This window comes from Equus caballus, chromosome 21 (assembly GCF_041296265.1).
Source record: "Equus caballus isolate H_3958 breed thoroughbred chromosome 21, TB-T2T, whole genome shotgun sequence".
Taxonomy (NCBI): Eukaryota; Metazoa; Chordata; class Mammalia; order Perissodactyla; family Equidae; genus Equus; species Equus caballus.
The window spans coordinates 64,272,290-64,291,195 of record NC_091704.1 but is presented as its reverse complement, the minus strand read 5'-3'; the positions used below and the strand labels follow the sequence as shown (position 1 = coordinate 64,291,195).

The window sequence follows — 18,906 nt, the reverse complement described above, 5'->3', positions numbered from 1 at the left end:
AATTTTCTGGAAATGAAAATTATTTGGGTTATATTTCACTTCCTCTACTTTCCAGATGAAGAATTTCCACAACTTTCATTTAACAGCAAGTATTTGCTTGAGTGCTTTAATGTGTGCCAAAACCCTGTACTGTATCCCTAAGATGGAAATGGGGCTCTTGAGGACCTCACAGGCTGGTGGGAGGGATAGGCAGGCACACAGGTAGACTGTGCTCTGAGTGGAGCAAGCACAGGGAGCTGCGGTGTTGTGTAGCAGAGCTATCTAACCTAGCTTTGGGAGTTTCAGGTAGAGTTTTCTGTAGAAGATACTGTCTAGGACAGCCTGGTAGAGTACAGAGGAGTGGGGAAGGAAGGAAGCAATGTATTCCAGGAAGTGAGACAGAGCACGCACATGTAGGAAACTGCCTCTGATCCACTGTGCTCATAGAATCAGAGACAGAAATGAGTCATAAAGGGAAATAGTTAAGTATATATGATGCTTTTCTTGTAAGAGCTGTATTACAGCTATACAAATAGCATCCGTGATTGAGGGAAAGACATTTTTTATAGAATGAGTAGATGAAATTACAGAATTAGAAAATCACCATGTTGCAATAGTTAAAATAGTTGATTCCGGCAGGAATGGTCAGTGGCTGCTGAACTCATCAGGTGAAAATTGATTGGTCTTCACTTACTATTGCTCTGCAGTGTTATCTCACAACTTAGTGGCTTAAAATAACCATTTATTTTACCCACAGAGTCTGAGTGTCTGTGGGTCAGAAATTAAGACAGAGCATATCAGTCTGTCTCTGCTCCATGTTTTCTGGGGCCTCAGCAGGGAAGACCCCGTGGCTGAGTGTGATTTGACAGTTGAGGCTGGAATCATTTGTAGATGTCACCACCGACATGTGAGGGTTGATGCTGGTTGTCGGTTGCACCCCATCTAGGCTATTGATTCGGGCCCTTGGATGTACCTGGGCTTCCTCACAGCTTGTTAGCCTCAAGTGTTTCTTACACTGCACTTCAGGGAAATGAGTGTCCAAACAAATGCAGAAGTGGCATCACCTTTTATGAACTCTTCTCAGAAGTCCTACAGCATCGCTTTGTACTACATTCTACTGGGTACAAGCAAGTTGCAAAGAATGGCCCAGATTCAAGGGAAGGGGACATAGACTCCACCACCACTCAATGGGAGAGGAATTTGCGGGCATGTTTTGACACCACTACAATGTGAAAGTGGTTATTTGCGTGGTGGCAAAGTGTCACCTTACAGATTACTTGATATCTCAAAGGGGGAACACACAGCTTTACAGTGGAGGGGTCAGGCAGACGCTGCCTTAACCCAGTGATCACTGCAAATGCAGCAGACAGATAGCATGTGATGTTATGCAATCTGCCACACTGAAAAAGAGCAGAGCAGCCCCAGACACCCAGGAGTTGGCCTGGCACTATCAGCTAGGCCTTGGTGTTCTCCTGCTGGACAGAAACAATTTCAGAGAACATCAGCATCACACAGGGCCACTCTATGACCATGATGGATCAAGACAAAAACAAGACCCCGCCATAATCATGTCTGAACACAGGCAAGATGTAAGCATTGTCCAAACCACAAAAATCACCAAAGATTCCCCTTATCCTGGCTAACATCATTGGTTGCTGCTTTGTTATCAATTATATATTTTTGAGTAGAGGAGAAATGCAAGTTGTAGATGGATATGTGCAGCATGGTATCCTTAATATTCTGGATAAAGCCCTGAAGTCTGCAGGAAGAGCTTGCCTTTCCACCATTCCTGACTCCAGGCCACTTGCCCTTCCTGCGTCAGGCAGCTGCAGATCCTTGGGAGACTGGGCTCTTTTGGAATTCTAGCAGAGGAGCTAGTGTGGTATGTCCTGTTCTGTGGAAAAGGACTGGAATACAGTGGATCTTGAAAGAGCTTGAACCTCAGCACTCTGGCCCTCCTCAGGTGAACGTTAACCTCACTTGGGTGCCTTCTGGACTCCCAAAGGCCAAGAGAAAGCTGAATTGGGGGGTTGGCTCTTTTCTCCCTCCCCTCGGAGGGTACAGAAAAAGCAGGGAGGCTTTCTCATTGGGGGCTGTTCGCTTGCTGTCCCAAAGGTCTAAAGGGCAAGAGATCCTTTTTTAGCCCTTTAGAATATTCTCAGTCTGACTTGAGCCTCAAGGAGCCTGCAGAGAAAAAGAACAAATCTTTATCTAAGAGAGGCCCAGTAGCCACAGAAAGAAAGGTGAGGCAGAGCAATCAGAGCAGATGCTTAGTGATAGAGAACTGCTTGTGGAGCCTGAGCATCCAAGTAGGAGGATGAAAACCCAGGAGGCAGAGGGAAGACTGTGCATATGCACACAAAACAGCAGTAAAAGTGAAAGTGTTCTGGTGAATGACCCAGTCAAGAAGCTTTGTGTGTTTCTTTAGGCCAAACATGGCTCCAACATGTTATTTTGACATAATTAGCCTAGCCAAAACCAATAAAACAGCCTAAGGATGGTTTGATGGAATAAAATCATGGCACTGGTTTTTTTTGTTTGCTTGTTGAGATCTCCATTAATGTTCACACTTTTCCGAATTCTTTTGGGAAAATAATGTAGATTTCTGAAAGATACTGAGTTTTGATAGAAACATCGAACTTGAGCTGTTGAGCTGTTGGGGGAAAAATTCCCTGGATTTTCCAGTATATATTTTTCAGTCTTCTAGAAAATTGTTACTAATCCTTCAGAACTTCTGTTTTGAAACAAAATAATGCAAGAAAATTGTATAGCCTCTATGCTGAGTTATTGCTAAAAACAAACAAAAATCAGTTAAATGGTTTTTATTACCCTAGGACTGGGCACTTGGAGTCCTGCACGCCAAAATCATTGCAGCAATAACATTGATGGGGCCTCAGTGGTGGTTGAAAACTGTAATTGAGCAGGTAAGCAAAACTGGTTTTCAGAAAAAGACTGGGCATGATAGTGATTATGTTTGGCTGATGGGATTCTTATTTTTTATTTTTCTGCTTTTCTGAGTTTTTCTACATTTTCTTTAATGAGCGTATATAACTATTTTTTTTAAAAAGAAGAAGGCAGTTTGCTGTTTTATCACCATGAATTTTCAATCAACCACTCTTAAGACTTCCCTTATCTGAAGGTTAACCAGTGGCTTAAAGTACCTAGAATCCTGTCCAAAGTAAAGGCAAAATTAGCATGTGTGCTTTTTTTTCAGGGCAGGAGTTCTGATGAAGGCTTGGTATTTAGGTTTCTGAACCTGTAGTAGAGAAAAGAGGTTGTTGTTCAAGGCAATAAATAAAGGAAAGGCAGAAAAAATAAGAGATTTAAAAAGCAGAGTTTTGGGGGAATATTCTAGCTGTGTAGCACCTAAGACTATTAGTGTATTATGGAACCATCAGATAATTTGGTCGTTGTGGTGATAACCTTGAAAAAGGTAGATTGTGCTTCTATACTTTGATAATAAGACTGGGAAGTATGATAATTCATTTTAGGAAGATTTCTAATACAAAATAACCGACATAACAGATTTAGGTACTTATTTCTTTAAGTTTGTGGACAACCCCTCTTATCCTTAGGTCAGTACCAAATAAATAGGGGTAGTATAGTTCTGTAGCAGTAAAGGTCCACCTTTTGATGTATAGGAAATAAAGACGGTGGCTTTTCGCCCAGTATGTGTAAGAAAATCAGTCAAAAAAATTTCTATACCTGGAGATTTGTGGGGGTGGGGAGAGCCAGGGACTTGCTTTATGTTTTCATGTGCCTCTCGAGTGCAGGCTGATCTGAAGCCCAGTGGAAGTGAGCACCATTCATGATAAGAATGCAGGCCAGTCCACCCCAGAGTCTCCAGGTGACACTGGCCCTTGCAAAGGAACATGGAGGATAAGGGTTTAGTCACGGCAGGAGGCTGTGAAACACTGCTGGTCATTATATTTTGTTCTGCGATGCCGCCTTTTCTCATACCAGTGTCTAAGTTTAAAATGGTTGAGAACACTGCGGTACCTTGCGGCATTAATTTCAGTGCAGTTGGTTTAATAGGTTTCTTTGGGACAGGAAGTGTGCCATTGGAGGGTTCTGCCCGTTTGTCATTCACATCCGAATGCTCCGGCCTGTTTGTGAGGGATTCCACTTCTGAGGGAGCGGGTGGAGGTGCCCCACGCTGTGTTGACTGTGGGCCAGGGGGAGGTTCGAGTGCTGGGGGAAAAACAAGAGCAACACTCTTCTGTTTTGTCCCCCTCTGCATGCCATCTTTATTCCCATTATTCCCAAGGTTCTCCAACTTCCATTCTTCTCTGCAGTCCTATCCAGTAGAACTTCCTGGAAATATTTTAGAAATTCTAGAACTTTAAATACTCACTGTAGAATTCTTTCACTCTAAGTTTTTACATAAAATACCTTTTCATTTGTGAAAATTTGCTTTATACAAGCTTTTCAGAAACATGTTTCCCGTTTATGTTTCCCTATATTCACATAAAATGAATGCAGTCTTGAGTAGTAAGGCAGATCACTCTTACACGAGACATTATGAAGTTATTTCAAGTTATGTGATCTTCGGCTGATATTATTGGATGCTGTCTGGTATTGTACAGTGCAAGGCTAGTGGAGTTATGATTCTAGATTAGTGTCTTATTTCATTCTTTACCAGAGTCAAATGCAAAGTATAAGGAAGCAAATGCATTTCTTTAAAAACTTATGGGTACCATACTTAGTTTGTGTTCAGAATTTGCCTTGACTTTGGAAAAAATAACTAGTTTGAATCCTTTTGGGCTGGTAGATTCAGCTCCTTGTGGCTTGGATTCAGTAGACGTTGCTCTGTTAACCTGGAGGAATTTGTCTTATATCCTTGTTCTAATCTTTTCCCCCATGTTTCAGGTTTACGCAAATGGCATCCGGAACATTGACCTTCACTATATCATTCGTAAACTGGCAGCACCAGTGATCTCTGTGCTGTTGCTTTCCCTGTGTGTACCTTACGTCATAGCATCCGGCGTCGTTCCTTTACTAGGTGGGTAATGCTGCTTGGGGAGCTTGAGAGAGAGCACCTTTATGAACATCGTTATGTTCTCCCTTTTTTTGGTGAGGAAGATCAGCCCTGAGTTAACATCTGTTGGTAGTCTTCTTCTTTTTGCTTGAGGAAGATTGTCCCTGAGCTAACAGCTGTGCCAATCTTCCTGTTTTTTTGTATATGGGACACCACCACAGCATGGCTTAATGAGCAGTGTGTGGGTCTGCACCTGGGATCTGAGCCCTCAAAGCCTGGGCCGCCTCAACAGAGCAGGCGGACTTAACCACTACGCCACCAGGCTGGCCCAGTGTGGTTACATTCTAGTCACTCCTAGTATCATAGTCTGCCTGGCTCCTCATGCTTTATTTGTGAATATTAAATTCACCTAAAACAATAATTTCAAAAGACTGTTTTTCTTAGATTTGACTACTCAGGGCAACATGAGGAGAATCGTAAAGCTCTTTGGTTTAGTTTTTTTCTCTAGGCAGGTGAGAAAGTATTGACATTTACACTCTCTCCGAAATAGGCAGGAGTAGATTTCCCTTCCAGCTGTCTTCTCCTGAATAGAAGTGCTGTGAGCCCATACTTCTAAAATTAACGTTGTTATATTTAATTTAAAAAATGTTCTTTCACGTAAAAAGAAAACCAAAGAGGAGATGCTAGTTTGTGACACTTCTACAACTAGGCATTGTCTTATCAGTTGTGTACTGAAGAATCCTTGCAGGACCTTAAACATAGCATATGTTCAAAATTATCATCCCAGGTATTTCGCCTCCAGATCTTTTTCTCCTCCTGAATTTCCTCTTGGTGACTAGCATTGTCATTCAGCAAGTTGTGTAACTCAGAAAGCTTGAAGGGTCATGCTTGTTACCTGAGCCTCTCTGCTCTCATACTCAAAATGGTCTCCAAGCCCCATGAATCCGGCCTCCAGAACCTGTTCTCTGGGCTCTGGCGCCTTTTTCTCTGGCTGTTGTAGAGGCAGATGTCAGCTCTCACCTTGACGTCAACAGCCTCCTCTCTGCTATCCCTTCTTTGAAGCTGCCATTCGTTCTCCACGCTGCGGCCATGATGACCTTTCAAAAGAATGAATCTCATTGTTCCTCTTTGGTGAACATCCTTTCGTTGGTCCTTCTGTGGCTTTTAAAACACCATCCCTCACCATCCAGCTCCTTGGCATAGTTCACAAGGCTTCTCCTCTAGCTGTGGCTGCCTCCAGTTTGACCTCACTCTATTTGGTACACAGTGAGTTTCGGTTAAGCACCACCAGTCCCCTCTTAGGAAAAGGCCGTCTTTTCATTCACTATCATTGTGAGACACTTAGAGTTTTCCTTTTTTTTGTTTTCACAGGTGTAACTGCAGAAATGCAAAACTTGGTCCACCGGCGGATTTATCCGTTTTTACTGATGGTTGTGGTATTGATGGGAATCTTGTCCTTCCAGGTCCGCCAGTTTAAGCGCCTTTATGAACACATTAAAAATGACAAGTAAGTTTAGACTGCCATTCATCTAGCCACTCTTGTTAAAGTGTCTCATTTCTTAATTTTGAAAAGTTCTCAGAGTCTGGACGTATTTTGAGATAGAATTAACAAGATTTGCTAACAGACTGGATGTAGGATGTGAAAGGGAACATTATCAAGGACTCAGTTGGGCGAGCAACTGGGAATGTGGAGTTGTCATTTATGGAAACCAAAAAGACTGGGAGAAACTGGTTTGGGGAAGAAGATTTTTAAATTTCAAATATATTTGTTGTAATGTTTTTAATTTCAAAAAACATTTCACATAGTTTTCAGTTTTTAGATAAAAAGCCTACATTAAGAATCAGCAGTGCCTGCCCAAGCCCTTCTTGCAAGCAAAGCCCGTTGGGTTACTCTGACCATTGTTGAGCAAGGCTGTAAGGTTACTGCAAAAGTATTGTGGGGCCCTCTCTTTTGAGGAAACTCTACGACTTAGCTCAGTGAGAGACTGAGGAAAACACCTTCCAGGGAGAACAGCCACTTGACTTTCTGTGTCCTAACGGAAGGCTGAATCTGCTTCTGCTTTAATGGCGTCTAGCAGAGAAAGTGAGTTTATAACTAACTGCCTGTCCTGGTTTGCCTAGCAATTTACACATGCTGCCTTCTCGTCATTGTTTTAACAGCACCCCCTTTTACTCGTGAGTGCCTCGGTTTGGACAACAAATTATGTGGTCACTATATTTACCCCAAGGACTCTTAAGAGTACAGCATGCCTTGTTTTATTGTGTGTCACAGATACTGCGCTTGTTTTACACATTGAAGCTTTGTGGCAAGCCTGTGTCAAGCTTGTCTACCAGCACCATTTTTCCAACAGCGTTTGCTCACTTTGTGTCACATTTTGGTAACTCATAATATTTCAAACTTTTTCATCATCATTACATTTGTTCTGGTGATCTGTGATCAGTGATCTTTGATGTTACTATTGTAGTTGCTTTGGGGCACCACAAACCACGCCCAGATAAGACAGCGAACTTAATCGATAAATGTGTGTGTTCTGACTGCTCCACTGAGCAGCCATTCCCTCATCCCTCCCTCTCTCCTCGGGCCTCCTTGTTTCCTGAGACACGGCAGTATTAAGATTAGGCCAGTTAACAACCCTACAATGGCCTCTAAGTGTTCAGGTGAAAGGAACCGTTGCACGTCTCTCCCTTTAAGTTGGAAGCTGGAAGTGATTAAGCTTGATGAGGAAGACATGTCGAAAGCTGAGATAGGCCAAAAGCTAGGCCTCTTGTGCCAGTCAGTGAAGTTGTGAATGCAAAGGAAAAGTTCTTGAAGGAAATTAAAAGTGCTACTCCAGTGAACACATGAATGATAAGAAAGTGAAGCAGCCTTACTGCTGATATGGAGAAAGTTTCAGTGGTCTGGATGGACGATCAAACCAGCCAGTACATTCCCTTAAGCCAAAGCCTAATCCAGAGGAAGACGCTAACTCTCTTCAGGTAGAAGTTGGTTCATGAGGTTTAAGGAAGGAAGCCGTCTCTGTAACATAAGAGTGCGAGGTGAAGCAGCAAGTGCTGATGTCTAGAAGCTGCTGCAAGTTAATCCAGAAAATCTAGCTAAGATCATTAATGAAGGTGCCTACACTAAACAACAGATTTTCAATGTCTATGAAACAGCCTTCTGTTAGAAGAAGATGCCATCTAGGACTTTCATAGCTAGAGAGGAGAAGTCAGTAGTACCTGGCTTTAAAGCTGCAGAGGACAGGCTGACTCTCTTGTTAGGGGCTAATATAGCTAATAACTTTACAGTTTGGAAAATCTGGGGGCCCTTAAGAATTACACTAGGGCTGGCCCCGTGGCTGAGTAGTTTGCATGCTCTGCTTTGGTGGCCCAGGGCTTTACTGGTCCAGATCCTGGGCATGAACATGGTACTGCTCATCAGTCCATGCTGAGGTGGGCATCCCCCATAGCACAACCAGAGGTACTCACAGCTAGAATATACAACTATGTACTGGGGGGCTTTGGGGAGAAGGAAAAAAAAGAAGAAGATTGGCAATAGTTGTTAGCTCAGGTGCCAATCTTTAAAAAGAAAAAAAGAATTATGCTAACTCTGCTCTGCCTGTGCTCTGTAATTGGAATGGCAAAGCCTGGATGACATCAGATCTGTTTACAGCATGGTTTACTGAATATTTTAAGCACACTGCTCAGGAAAAAAGATTCCTTTCAAAATAGTACTGCTCATTGACAATGCATCTGGTCACCCAAGAGCTCTGATGGAGATATACAATGAGATTAATGTTGTTTTCATGCTTGCTAACACAGCATCCATTCTGCAGCCCATAGATAAAGGAGTAATTTTGACTTCCAGGTCTTATTTAAGAAATACGTTGCATAATGCTGTAGCTACTCTAGATAGTGATTCCTCTGACGAATCTGGGCAAAGTAAATTGAAAAGCTTCTGGGAAGGATTCACCATTCTAGATGCTATTAAGAACATTTGTGATTCATAGGAAGAAGTCACAATATCAACATTAAGGGGCTGGCCCAGTGATACAGCGGTTAAGTTTGCACATTCCGCTTCAGCTGTCCGGGGTTTGCTGGTTTGGATCCCAGGTGCAGACCTACCCACGGCTTACTGAGCCATGCTGTGGTAGGCATCCCACATATAAAGTAGAGGAAGATGGGCATGGATGTTAGCTCAGGGCCTGTCTTCTTCAGCAAAAAGAGGAGGATTGGTGGCAGACGTTAGCTCAGGGCTAATCTTCCTCAAAAAAAAAAATCAACTTTAAGAAGAATTTGGAGGAAGTTGATTCCAGCCCTCATGGATGACTTTGAGGGCTTCAGGACTTCAGTGGAAGAAGTAATTGCAGATGTGGTAGAAATAGCAAGAGAACTAGAATTAGAAGTGAAGCCTGAAAGATGTGACTGAACTGTTGCAATCTCATGATAAAACTTTAACAGATGAGGAATTGCTTCTCATGGGTGAGCAAAGAAGATGGCTTCTTCAGATGGAATCTGCTCCTGCTGAAGATACCATGAAAATTGTTAAAATGACAACAAAGGATTTAGAATACATACAGTTAGTTGATAAAGCAGTGGCAGGATTTCAGAGGATTGACCCCAGTTTTGAAAGAAGTTCTTCTGTGGGTAAAATACTACCAAACATCCCATGCTACAGAGAAATCGTTTTGAAAGAAGAGTCAGTCAATGCAGCAAACTTCATTATTGTCTTAAGAAATTGCCACAGCCACCTGAACCTTGAGCAACCACCATGCTGATTGGTCAGCTGCATCAACATTGAGGCAAGACCCTCCACCAGCAGAAAGATTAGAACTTGCTGAAGGCACACATGATGGTTAGCGTTTTTTAGCAATAACGTGTTTTTTAACTAAGGTATGTACTCTTTTGAGACATAGTGCTATTGCACACATAACAATGTAGTGTGAACATAGCTTTATATGCACTGAGAAACCAAAAAAGTTGTGTGACTTACTTTATTTTGGTATTTGCTTTGTTGCGGTGGTCTGGAACCAAACCCGTAGTATCTCTGAGGCATGCCTGTAATATTTTTAAGAACGTAATTTAGAGTGTTCAAGGCTTCTTCAGAGTGTTTACTGCTGGTAAAAAGCACGACTACACTTAGGCAGTCAGAGGACAAAGTTCTGGCAACCCTGGAAGGATGAGGAGGGGTTCAGTGATGAGAGTCAGTGAATACTGTGGACAGAATGCAAACAAGACAGGCCCTGGGAGCCTTCTGCTGCTCTCTTCTTCACCCCTGTCGCCCGCCCTTCTTGTCTTCCCCAGTGCTCCTTTCCCACCCAGGTCTCATCATTTCTTACCTGTTATTTGCTGCTCTTTTCTTGCAGCCCAGTATACTCTATTAATCTTTCCCTTCTATTGCTTCATGGAGAGAACCATTGAACTGCAGGCTGCAGGAAGGGCGTGTCTTGTCTGCTGTTGTATATCCATGCTATAGCAGTATTTGGTCTGTAGGGGGTGCTGAGTGTTCGCGTGTGTGCACGTGGTGAACTGGAGGTGTGAGGGTGCTAGGGTAATAGAGTTGGGAATGGGTTCAGTCTCCTTTTTCTGCCACTGAGTTACTTTTCAGTCCCGGGCAAGTTAACATTGCTTTTCTCTGTGTTTTTTAGTGCTTTTTCATTGCCACAATGCTAACCCCATTCTTGGCATATCTTGACAGGGTTTGTGATTACATGGGTGTCAGGTTGTGCTTTGTGTATTGTATCAGATATTACTCAGTTGTCATTGTTTAAAACATTTACAAAATACAGTTTTAAACACTGGTTGGTTGGGAAACAGTAGGGTAAGGAATGGTTAACTTCAGGAAAAGAATTATTATGATAAAAAGAAAAAGGATTAAGCAGTGATATTATGGATGAAGAAACAGTAGGATTAGCGAAATGTTTTAAGAAGTAAAATGTTAAACTACTTGACATAAACTGCCAAAATAGCTCATTAGGCTTACATGTGTTGACAGAAAAGTGACAGATGAAAGTCAGGGTGGAGAAAGTTCCCACACTGAGCATTCAGCCCATGCCAGGCCTTTGTTACCAATACCAAGGCTTTTGCATACTTTCTATTTCTTAAAACAATTGTAGGACATTGGACTGTTGTTCTCATTTTATTGATAAGTAAACTGAGTCTCAGAGACCTCAGCTGCCTGGCAGCCGTGTCACATGCTGGCTTCACTCTCCTACTCTTACTCAGATGAGTAAGGCTTTACTGGGCACTCCTGCATCTGCATTGCTGCCTCCAAATGAGTACCCAGCACGTTTGTACCCCAGCCACCTCCTCGTCGCTGTCAGCTTTGTCACCCACTGTCCTTCAGGGGTCAACCTCCAGGCCATTCCCCCATGTTCAGTGAGGTGTGTCATTGCTTCTCCCTTACAGCTCCCACCCGTGTTGTAGGGATGCAGTGTCGTGGTGGAGGACCTCCAGCCTTGTCATTCCAATCATAGGAACTTCTGTCTCTGTTTCTACAGTCCTGCACTCTTTGCCATCACGTCACATAAGTTAGGAGCACTTAATACTCTGTTCTTGGACCATAATCTCCTACCTTCTGTTGTTCACATACACTCACTTCTCTGCCATCTCCCCTTTGCCCTCGTTGAAATCTCTTGTCTTTTTTTTTTTCTGCTTTATCTCCCCAACCCCCCCCCCCCCCCCCCCCCCCCGTACATAGTTGTATATCTTAGTTGCAGGTCCTTCGAGTTGTGGGATGTGGGACGCTGCCTCAGTGTGGCCTGATGAGCGGTGCCATGTCCGCACCCAGGAGCGCGCGAACTTAACCACTCGGCCACGGAGCTGACCCCTCTGTTGTCTTTTGATTTCTCCTTTTCGTGGAGCTTTTCAGGTCTTAATTTCCTCCCTGCCCAGATTCCTGATTATTGTATTTCCATTCTTTTTCTTTAGATCTGTCACTAAATTGTTTTATTAAATATGATCCATAACAGATAAATCCCCTGAATAAGTTTACTCTCCCTTCCCCACCTTTGGCCTCCAAGTATCTGAGTTTATGAGAACCCCTAACCCACAGACTGGAGCATGTGCTCATTGCACAGCTTCTGAGACCTTCTGACCTTTGCTGCCCTCCTGTCTTCCCACAAACCCATACCTTGCCATGCGCTGCCTGCTTCTGTGCCTTTCACAAGTGCTCATTCTGGACTCCCCTCTACCTACCTAACTGTTGAAGGGTTTGAAATGGGAGTGAAGTGATTTGATTTGTATTTTAAAAACTGTATCACTGGCTGCTCTTAGGAAGAATGTTTTGATACGTAAGACCATATAAGAGAGTAACCACCCTGCTTTTACAACCTAGATACCTTGTGGGCCAACGCCTCGTGAACTATGAACGGAAGTCTGGGAAACAAGGCACATCTCCACCACCTCCGCAGTCGTCCCAAGAATAAAGAGGTTGTCTCAACTACCTTGACCTTCCCCTTGCCTTTACGTGTCCTTTTTTGTGGACTTCTCTCTTTGGAGATTTTTCCCAGTGATCTCTCAGCATTGTTTTTAAGTTAAATGTATTTGACTTGTGTTCTCAGCATTCAGAGAGCAGCATGGCAAGGCTTTGCTGCCTCCCTGCATCTTCTGACATCATTGCTGTCTGAGATCTGTACATGTGTAAATAGAAGTTCCCGGATCCCCTAAACCTTGGATTAAACAGAATGTGCATTGTACATCTTTAAACAAAATGTATATTAATTTATTAAATCTAGTTGTCACTTTATTTTGGACCTGCTGTGATCTTGACAGGAAACGTGCCACAGAGCCAAAGTGCAGAGGCAAGACTTTTTAATGACATCTTTTGGAGCGCACTGTCATGGTGTTCCTAGCAGTTCTTACTAAGTAAACTACATTCTGCCTTTCTTGGCTCTTCAGACCTTACCAAGAAAGTAAAAGGAAACAAGTAGAAACCAGCAGCGGATTGCCTGTGGTAAGAAAACATGGACTTTGTGCTTCACTGTCAATCGTTTTTGGAAGTTATTTTGTATAACACCAAAGCTGTTGTACATTTTCTACTGCCTGATTTTTTTTCGTGTGTCTGTGTTTGTAATATTGTATAGTATCTTGTACTAGGTGAGGAGATTATTTTTAATTTTGATAATTTAATATCCCTAGTGATCAGCATTGGGAGTTGGGTTTTTGTGCTTGTTAGGGGCATGTCTATATTTATAGGAAAAAAGTCCAAAAGAAGATTTTCATTAGTTCCCCCTCACACCCTCTTCCCACACACAGATATCTTTTTTCTTTTTGGCAGCAGTGGCCAAAAGTCATGCCAGATCATAAATCTTATGGAATAACATCACCAACGGTACTGCATCTTACTGGCATTAGGACATACTGAGATGTTTGTTAAGTGTAGATGTGGTTTGTGGTCTTAGATCGACAGCATTAGAGAAGACTAGTTAGAATACCTGGTCCTGCTGGTAGTGCATCATTGGGTGAGGACTAGGGACTATATTTCTCCTAGTTTTCCATGAGTAAATCCCCAAATTTCTAAAGCTTTTTATTTACAGAATAAAACTACAAATAAAACCAACTTGATTTTGTTTGTCCAGAAGGAAGCTGGCTGAGCTGGCCTTTTAACATAGGAGTGTAGAATGTATTTCATTGGAAACGTGCTGTAAAATCTCAGAAAACTGAATACTTACAAACTTCGTTTTCCTTTGTAACCAAAGCTTCAAGTTAGAAGTTTAGAGAAATAGTGAAAATGGTTGGGCACATGATCCAAGTTTTAATAATAATGGTATATTGTAAGGGTAGTGTTTGTTGTTGAACAGTAACTTAGAAGTTCTCAGAGAAAATGGACAGCATACATCTTCAGACCATAAAAGAATTTCCATATAGTATTAAAATCCATAGACTCAAATCTGAGGATTTTTTAAAATACGAAAGTCAGCCAAACATAAGCTACCAAAATCAAAGCAATATGTTCTGGTGGTTTTATATTTCAACAAATTTTCCCAAAGTAGTAAGTGATTACTTTACTTTAAAATATATTTTAAAACATCAGTATCAAAAAGAGCTTGACATAGGATTCAGTGTTACACTTTTTGGCACTTTTTAGCAGCCCTTTCTCTTGTATTTGAAATAAGGTCTTTGCTAGCCCTACCTTTACTTAGAAACTTAGTCCTACTGTTAAAAATTAGGTGCATTTTAAAACGTAATGCCACCTGTCATGGTGTATGTCTATATGAATTATTCTCTTTGGGAGAAAATAGTATCAAATTGGGCATATAACTTGATTATGTTAATTTAGGTTTCTTTTTTAATTTTTCAGAGAATTTGTAGATCTTGATATAAAGTCATTGAAACACATTTATCTGTTTTACCAGAAAGAGATCTAGACAGATAGCATAAAAGATGAAAAATTGTTCTTCTACAAAATTTTAAATGAGTCTTATATTTTGTAAAAAAAAAAAATATGAATGGTCCAAAAGTTGCCCTCCGTTTCACTGACAGATAACTTTATTTTGTCTTTCTGAAGCAGTTGCCCTGGTTTCTCAGTTGTGCTTTGTCCTGTTGTTTTCAATAAGCTGGATACTTTCATAAAGAAAGCGTTTGCTGGCATAATATTTACTTGGGTAGCATCAAGATTTTATTATTAACCAATAGTCCTGAATATTTCAAACCTCTAGGTCAGAAGGTCCTTGGATTGCTGCCCCTCTTCATGTAGAATTTTTTAAATAATAGTGTAGTTTTGCTTCATTTTACATTGGGCTAAAACAGTCTTCAAGGAAGTTAATTAGGAAAGACCTTTTTGCTTTATTTTTGCTATTTATAAATTGAAGACAAATCAACATTTAGGGTTAGTTTTACATGACCAGTTATCAAGTGGTCATAGTATGGAGTGTGCAGTTGTTCATTATTAGCAAATTATGTTTGATTTTTAAACTATTAAGTACTAATAGTTGAGATGAAAACTGAAGAAAAATGCCAATGTGAAGTTTGTGTATAGCTAGCCTTAAAAAAGCTCCATGTTTTTAGGTGATTTTTCCTGTTAGTTCTCTGGAGAAACAATGGATATTGGACATCTCAATTCCAGATGTAAACAAAAAGTAATTTTTATTTCGACATTTAATATAATTGTTATTACTGTGGATTCTTGTCTTGTGTTTTTTCTTTCCCTTATTCAAGTAAGAGAGAATAACTCTTCCTTTAAATGATTTGATCTGAGATATGTCATTTCTGTATTGGCAAAATGCTATTATTAAAGTGTAATTCTTGAATTTAGGTTGAATTGATGACTTTTTAAAACAAAACAAAGAAGCACTGGATGTTTCTCCATTGTATTGTATTTGTAAACACACACACTGGACATTTCTTCATCGTATTGCATTCACAGACACGCACACACACTGGAGAACGTAGGGCCAATATAAGAACACTGGCACTTTTTTAAACTTCGCAAGTTAGCTACTTATCCTCATTTTCAGGATTGAGTATTTTCAGCTCTCTACTTACTGTGACAAGTTTTTTACATTGTAAAATTAAATGATTATGTTTAAAATACTCCTTTAGGATCTTACCTTTTCAGTTGCCATCAAGAAAAGACAACAGTAAAATGTCTTGCTGCTAAAGTATTCTTAAAAGTCTCGTTTGTGGAGATTCTCTAACTGCCTCGGCTCAGCTGTCTTGTATGTCCTTATTTAATTTGCCCTCAACCACGTGGTTTCCTTGCAGCCTGTTTACTGCCCTGTGTCATTTTTAAAACAGCCATCGTTAGTAAGGGCTCTTTTCGGATAATCCCCAGCAGTATCTTGGCATTAATACAACATAAAGACAAAGACAGTATTTATCTGTTTTCATTCCCATCTGTTTTGTAGGACTGCCTCATTTTGTAGTCGTGAAAATAACATAGTACCTTAAATGAAAATGTAATGAGTGTAAGGCCTAGAAGTGACTTGTAGAAGCTAAATAGAATACTAGTTATTTGGGCTATCAATTTTTCTATTAAAGCAAGCAGACACCTTAGATACCCAGGCTAATTTTATGTACATATTCTAAAGTGCTCCCTTTTTTATGTGGTCATTTGTTGCCTCCTGAGTTGAGAGAACAAAATTGAATAAAGTGAATGTTAGTTGTAGCCTGGTGTTTTTGGTTTGTTTGGTTTTGCTTTATTGCAAGGTTACTTCAGAATTACAGAAATGTGCATTATTAGCATAGATAAAATAATCCAGATTTTGGTTTTCTTCTTTTTTTTTTTTTTTGGTGAGGAAGATTGTCACTGAGCTACCGTCTGTGCCCATCTTCCTCTGTTTTGTACGTGGGATGCTGCCACAGCATGGCTTGGTGAATAGTGTGTAGGTCTGTGCCCAGAATCCAAACCCGCAAGAAGTGGGCCGCTGAAGCAGAGTGCACGGATCCAACCACCATGCCACTGGGCTGGCCCCAGATATTTTTTAATATGGTAGTTACGTAAGGAGAAGAATTAACTGAAGTCACATGTTATTGTGGCCCCTTTGTTTGGTTTTAAGTCTAACAGTCTGGTTGCGGAGGACACGGCCTTCCCCTCCCCTCTGCCCACTGTAACTCTAGACTGTCTTCACTGGGAACAGTAAAGCCCTCATCGTGTGCCACCCACCTCTGCGCCTCTGCTCAAGATCCACATGTCGAATCTTCTCCAGCTTGTCTCTTAGATGGATATTTGGGTACCGAGTAAAACCAATCATATCTGTTTTTCGGAGTTGACTGTGTGTCTCAGAGGAAAAGGAAAGGGTTGCATGAGGGTTTTTGCCCTCCTAAGTGCCCTGTATGAAGAGATCCTTTTGCTTATGGTTTTTCTTTGTTTGTAGGTTCAAATTTTTTTCTGTGATTTTTTTTCATCAAGTGCATTTTTGTCTTAGTGCAAAGGTGTTAGACGAAATGCTGTTTAAATCATAGAGCGTCTTTAATCTGTGAAGTTGAAATTTTACAGCAAAGGCAGTTGCATGGTGAATCTCAGACAGTGGCCATTAATTTCCCCTCCCACCCCGCGATGTGCAGCCACTGTTGTTGCAGACATAGAGCCCACGTCACAAGTGGATTGAGGGTCTGAGGAGGTAACGTTCTCCCCGCCTCCCCTTCCCCATGTTTTGTTGGTGTCTGTTTTGTTTGCAGCCCTGTACTTAGTACTGTAGTTGAATGAAGTATGGGATCTGCTTTCAAGGAGCCCAATTAGAGTGGGAAAAAACAGAAAAAGGAGCAAAAGCTTCTATTATAGAGATGAATAAAATGCCACAAGGAACACAGAGAAAGGATCCACCTGGGGGAGTCTGCGATGAGCTCGCTGTGCCCTTCATTACTGTGTTGTGTATTTAGGGCTCTCTCCCCGACACACACTCGCTTCCTCTTTCAGCCTCCTACAGTCCACTTCCATTCAGTCCCACACTTCACAAAAACCGTCCATCTGTCAACAGCCAGGAACCTGGCTGGAGCTCCCTTTTTGACCCACTTGTAGGTCGTTTACTTTTCTTTTGAAATGTCTTCGTTTGTATATGTAGCAGTGCCCGGGTCCTTCTGCTTCTCCATGTTTGTTCGTTAACTCCCTTTAGGACAAGAAGCTTCGTGCCAGGAACCTCGTTTATTCGCTCCTTGTTCTTTGCTCAGTTGCCTTAGTTCCTTCTGCTGACTGCACAAGGCCATTGGTCTGATGCAGCAGAATAGAGAGTCCAGAAAACACCCACACGTATAGGGATAGCTGATGTTTTTTTCAATTATTTAAATTTTATTTATTTTTAAAATTATTGTGGTCATAATGGTTTATAACATTGCATAATTTCAAGTGTACATTATTTTTTATCATTTTCTCTGTAGATTGCATTGTATTCACACACAATAGTCTGATTTTTATCCATCACCATACATATGTGCCTCTTTACCCCTTTTGCCCACCCCTCAAACCCCTTGTCTGGTGACCACTGATCTGTTCTCTTTATCCCTGTGTTCATCTTCCACACATGAGTGAAATCATACAGTGTTTGTCTTTCTCTGTCTGGCTTATTTCACTTAACATAATACCCTCAAGGTCCATCCATGTTGTTGCAAATGGGACAATTTTGTCTTTTTTTATGGCGGAGTAGTAAGTATTCCATTGTATGTATGTACCATATCTTCTTTATCCAATCATCAGTTGATGGGCACTTGGGTTGCTTCCATGTCTTGGCTATTGTGAATAATGCTGCGATGAACATAGGGGTGCATGAGTCTCTTTGTATTGTTGATTTCAAGTTCTTTGGATAAATACCCAATAGTGGGATGGCTGGATTATATGGCATTTCATTTTTAATTTTTTGAGAAATCTGCAGAGAGGCTGCACCAGTTTGCATTCCCATCAGCAGTGTATGAGGGTTCCCTTTTCTCCACATCCCCTCCAATGTTTATTTTTTGTCATGTTAATTATAGCCATTCTGACAGGTGTAAGGTGATATCTCACTGTATTTTGATTTGCATTTCCCTAATAATTGGTGATGTTGAACATCTTTTCATGTGCCTGTTGGCCATTTGTATATCTTCTTTGGAAAAACGTCTGTTCGTAAGGGATAGCTGAGTTTTCGCAAAGGTGCAGAAGTCTAACAAACGGTGCTGGAATAATTGGACATCCAGATGGAAAATTAAAAATTGATCCATATTTCTATGCAAAAATGAACTCAAAATAGATTATAGTCCTAAACATAAAACCCCAAACTTTATAACTTCTAGAAGAAAACAAAGGGGAAAATGTTCAGCCTTGAGTTAGGCAAAGATTTAGATTAGATACAACCCCAAAAGCACAATCTGTAGAAGAAAAACTTGATGAATTGGACTTCATCAAAATTTAAAACATCTGCTCTTTGAAATATACTGTTTAGAGAAAAAAAAGACAAGTCGTAGAGTGACAGAAAATATTTGCAAAACATTTCTAATAAAGGACAGGCATTCAGAATATATAAAGAAGTCTCAAAACACAATAGTAAGAAAATTCATCTGCTCAT

General features: G+C 41.0%; 1 protein-coding gene across 3 annotated transcripts in view; it reads left to right on the top strand.

Annotated features, from left to right (window-relative positions):
• The window catches only part of MARCHF6 (membrane associated ring-CH-type finger 6), an 84,411-nt gene extending 69,357 nt beyond the window's left edge, over positions 1-15,054 (top strand). For all 3 annotated transcript variants that reach the window (XM_023625850.2, XM_070246044.1, XM_014734935.3), the window contains exons 23-26: positions 2,814-2,903; positions 4,849-4,981; positions 6,329-6,464; positions 12,270-15,054. In XM_023625850.2, the coding sequence (XP_023481618.1) occupies positions 2,814-2,903; positions 4,849-4,981; positions 6,329-6,464; positions 12,270-12,360 (450 nt within the window). In that variant the 3' untranslated portion in view covers positions 12,361-15,054. The remainder of the gene's footprint in view (positions 1-2,813; positions 2,904-4,848; positions 4,982-6,328; positions 6,465-12,269) is intronic.
• Positions 15,055-18,906: the final 3,852 nt, after the last annotated feature.